Below are 4,940 nucleotides of genomic sequence, written 5' to 3'. Positions count from 1 at the left end.
TATACGGCACTATCACTTAGAAAACTTTTGTAGGCGCGGATTTGAGCGGGGCGTGTTTAGCTGCGTTGGGCGAGGAGGACGAGGAAGAAGAAGAAGAAGAAGAAGAAGAAGAAGAAGATGCTGTCGTGAAATCCGAACTCCGACCTGGCCCCCGGCAGGCACTACGGACGTGATAAACAATGTTGACGTGAGTCAATGGCGCTCCGCGAGCAAGAGGACGTTGCAAGGAACGGGATAAGACGAGGGTGAGAGGAGCAGAGTAAAAGCAAGATTACAGAACGATGTTACTGCTTGTACGAGTAGATAAGACGTGTTAATCGTGGAGTACGCTGATCCAAGAGCAATGGATGATGAACAGCCGGTGAGGGAAGCCAACAAGATCTGTGGAGTCTGTGGTGACCGGGCACTTGGTTACAACTTCAGCGCTGTTTCTTGTGAGAGCTGCAAGGCTTTCTTCAGGAGAAACGCATTGAAGAACAAGGTGAATTCCACTCCAATTTGAAGCATTTTTATCTGATTTCTCTCAGAGTAAATAATCTTAATTCTATATTCAGAAAATCTTGATTTTGAATCTAGTCCGTATTTATAGTCGGATCTTTAAGGCTTTCTTAAATTTATCTTTTGTTCAGTAGCCAATAAAGTAATTCTTAGAGCATCTAGAGATAAATTTAAGGAAGTCTTTAATATAAGGCTTGATTATGAATACAGGCATAATACCTCGAATTCTTGAAGACTCTAATGAATTTTCTGTTCACGTAATTATTTCTGAGGGAGAGAGAAACTTAAAAAATAAATTTCATTTTATCTTCCAGTATTAATTTTAAAGTCGAGAAATTCTTTCTTAAATTTAAATATAACTTATTAAAAGAATTATATATTAGATAAACATTGTTGGATGATTGCATATGACTCATTAGTAATCTAATGCTTTATGAATTTCAAGTTCTCAAAAAAAAAAAATAAATAAATAAATAAATCACGTCGTTGTGTTAAATGTATTAGTTAGTTTGAATCATTTTGAAAGAACTCAAGAAGATTAATCTTAAAGAGAACTTCATTCAAATTCAATTTTTTCACACTCAAAAAGTGAATCAAATCTTTCTTAAATCGAAAATTTTTTTAATTTTCTATAACTAATTAATAATTTAACAATTGTTTTGAAGATCTTGTTATTGAGAAGAACTTTGCAGTACTTGTAATTTGCAGTACTTGTAATTTGTTTACTAATGCGATTGAAACATCTCATTTGACCTTCCGAAAGATTAATAATGAACGTATGAACAAAAAATACAATTATTAATCTTAGAAGCAACATCTGCACGTTGAAATATATTGATAATGGACTATTAAGAATATATTAGATAAGATGTATTTTCTTTCAGATACTGATGTTTTAGCATTTAAAACTAATATTTTTGCATTTAAAATAATTTTTATTTAGCAGGACAAAAAATTATGATTTATTTGTGAGATTAATTAAAAACAGACCGATACAGATGTCAAGATAACGAAGTTCTTTACTTATATGATACTTTTTGAAATTTATAAGAATGTTATCAGTAAACGTGTAAAATAACATACTTTATACATTATAGGTTAAAAAGAAACATGTATTCTTGTTGTAGGACTTTAAATGCCCCTTCACGGAAAACTGTAATATTACGACTATAACCAGACGATTTTGTCAAAAATGTCGTTTGGACAAATGTTTCAATATTGGCATGCGCAAGGAACATATTATGTCTGAGGAGGACAAGGTCTTGAAACGTAAGAAGATCGAAAAAAACCGCGCAAAGAAACGATCTCAGCTTGACAATGACAAAACATTGAAGACCAAGAAGGACTGCATGGACGACTGTACGTTTGAAGACACGTCAATGTCGGTCAATTCGGTCGCGTCGACAATATCAGAAACATACTTTTGGGAATCCGATAGAAAATACACAGACCTAGATAGCAATAGGCAAAACGTTGTTGAAAGTATGAGTCCAGTGACAGCAGCGAGTGTGCCAAGTCCTTCAAGTCCACCAGAGAATACGAATATCGCCGAAACAAAGACTTTAGACATGATGAAGGAGTCCGTTCACGGTTTGAAGACTAATCTTGCAAGGTATAACCGACTTATCTAATATGTAGAGAAGGACACAGAAATGAATTAATCAATAAAGATTAAATAGATATTATCTGTTTACAGCCGCACGAGATTCGCCGATCTCAATGTAGCGCCTCAGAGTGTAGGGACGAATAAAAACTCTTCTCTGAATTCAAGGAAATACGAACAAAATTCGTTGCAATTCAATTCTGAGTTCGCAGATGTTAACTGCGAATCATTAAATTACAATTCTGCGTTCGAAGAAAACGTGCCAAATTATTCTAAATTTGAGCAAACTCACGAACAGAATTCTTATGTAGATCGCGCTTTGCAAGACGAAACAAGTCAGTCTGACCTGGATTTGTCATCGCAACTTACGAAAGAGGAGACATCAATATGTCAAAAACCGAAGGAAACGTGTTCAAGCGGGAGTAATTTGGTCGCAAAGTTTAAGCAGAATCCCAGCCTACTAACAAAGTTTGTCAGTAATCCAAATTTAGTAGCAAAAATATTTCAAGATCGGAGAGTAATAATGAAGATTATGACAGATCCTGACATGGTCACGTGCTTGGCAACGGATCCATATATTACGCAATTCTTGGAGGAGAATAACGCAATTGATACGACGATCATTGGCCGTGATGTCAAAACAAAAGTTCAATCCAAAGAAGCTCCGGAAAATAATAGTGGTTCGAGTGATTCTAGATATACGCCAAGATCTAAAGGGAGTCACGTGGAAAATCCAATCCTGACGGACTTGATTACGAACCGTAACTCGGAAGATTGCAAAGATCAAAATTTAGAACCTAATACAAATGTAAACTGGAATAAAAATACAGCCGACGTTACCAGAGATATTCTTCAGGACGTTCAAAGGTAGTCCGATGCATCATATTAGGTGTCATATTTTAATGATACGCTATGAAATCCGCCTAAAATTTAATATTTGTTTCAGGATAGCTATTGCTGCCAATTCTATAGAGTCTATCTTATGTGAAGCCATCAAATTAGAATACTCAGCATTTTCTAGTTTCGGTGGCAATCAAAGCAGCAGGGAATTGAATGATGCCGAGAGAGCAAAATTGAATGAGCTGATAGTTGCTAACAAAGCATTATTAGCTCCGTTGGACGATGATATAACGAATTTGGTTGATGAGGACTGTAAATTCAAAGTAACGTATCCAAAATGTTGTCTTTCGTATATGTATAATTTGGGAAAGATAGATAATTATAAACATAAAATATTTATTTGCAGAGTAATTTTGGACAATCTGATCCAATGTTATTAGATGTTATAAATTTAACGGCTATAGCAATTAGACGCTTAATAAAGATGTCTAAGAAGATAAACGCCTTTAAGAATATGTGTCAAGAGGATCAGTTGGCTCTGTTAAAAGGTGGCTGCACAGAAATGATGATCTTAAGATCGGCTATTAATTACGATCCGGATAAAGACATGTGGAAGATACCCCATAGTCAAGAAAGCATGTCAAGTATCAAAGTTGACGTTCTGAAAGAAGCGAAAGGAAATTTATATGCGGAGCACGCAAGGTTCGTCAGAACATTTGACCCTCGGTGGCGAGATGAAAACATCATTTTGATTTTAAGCGCAATTGCTTTGTTTACTCCTGATAGACCGAGAGTTGTACATGGTGATGTTATTAAATTGGAGCAGGTAATTCGAAAAATTTTTTTAAGTTACTTATTCTAAGATACTTATTCTTATACATTAAAATACATGTATATGATTTACAGTAAAATTTACATAATATTAAATCAATATAAAAGTTAACAGTCAATTTATATAACATGTTTTTTTTTAGCAAAGTCTTATTTGTTTATCTTATATGAAACATTTAGAAAATTAAAGTTGTAAGATTATATTTTTTATAGATTTCTTTCTTTCAGAATTCGTACTATTATCTCCTTAGACGGTATCTCGAGAGTGTTTATCCTGGTTGCGAAGCTAAGTCCACATTCCTCAAGTTAATACAGAAGATTTCTGAACTCCATAAACTGAATGATGAGGTCGTAGGAGTTTACTTGAATGTCAATCCATCCAGCGTAGAGCCGCTGCTTATAGAAATATTCGATTTAAAGCACTGATTATTAGTTTGTAAAGTCATGAGTTTCTACTTTATATATAATGGGGAAATTGAATTAGTGCATTCGAATTAGCATTCGTTGCGCATGTTTCTAGGGTTATTCATAACAAGGAAAATACGCGATAATTACATCGCTGATCTGGATATTTTTTGAAAATGTGATCATTGTAAGTAAAATTTCAACTGCATTGCCTCCTGTATAAATGGTATCAATACGTTTAAATATCTTCAAGCGGTGAAATGAAAACTATACATATATAAAAATATCGAATCTTCAAGCGATGAAATAAAAGCTATATATATGTAAAAATATCGAAATAATGTGAAACTGAAATGTACACGCGTAAAAATCGCCAAGAATTAACTATATTTGGAATATCGACATGAATCCAAATGGATATCAATGTTTATTATAGTTTTTTAGCTCTCATCACAAGTGGAATGAGTGATTTGTGCGTCTCAATCTGAATAAAGTTGATTAAACTAGGACGTTAAGGGAAGAGTGCCGTAATTAACAATAAGAATATTTTTCTTCTTAGTAAGCACATATTGTATCATTAAGTATTTCGCGAAGTATCTTGAACTCGATCATTCTCAATGCATACTGAGAATAAATGTATGCGTACAACGACAGCATAATAATTCCTAAATGGCTGTTTCGATCATGTTTTCGAGAAATAGTTAAATATATATATATATATATTTTTAAACACATGAATTGTTAAATTTTAAGTAAATGAATG

The 4,940-nt window shown here is 33.8% G+C and overlaps 1 protein-coding gene across 1 annotated transcript; it reads left to right on the top strand.

The window, feature by feature from the left end:
• Nucleotides 1-343: 343 nt before the first annotated feature.
• On the top strand, nucleotides 344-4,198 carry LOC108756750 (nuclear hormone receptor HR96). Its single transcript, XM_018500779.1, has 6 exons — nucleotides 344-481; nucleotides 1,626-2,110; nucleotides 2,195-2,968; nucleotides 3,048-3,264; nucleotides 3,348-3,767; nucleotides 4,001-4,198. Exons 1-6 carry the CDS (start codon nucleotides 344-346, stop codon nucleotides 4,196-4,198), a joined length of 2,232 nt encoding a protein of 743 aa, XP_018356281.1.
• The last annotated feature ends 742 nt before the right edge of the window (nucleotides 4,199-4,940 follow it).

Source organism: Trachymyrmex septentrionalis, unplaced genomic scaffold (genome assembly GCF_001594115.1).
Source record: "Trachymyrmex septentrionalis isolate Tsep2-gDNA-1 unplaced genomic scaffold, Tsep1.0 scaffold101, whole genome shotgun sequence".
Classification (NCBI taxonomy): Eukaryota; Metazoa; Arthropoda; class Insecta; order Hymenoptera; family Formicidae; genus Trachymyrmex; species Trachymyrmex septentrionalis.
This window is presented reverse-complemented; position numbering and strand designations above follow the sequence as displayed.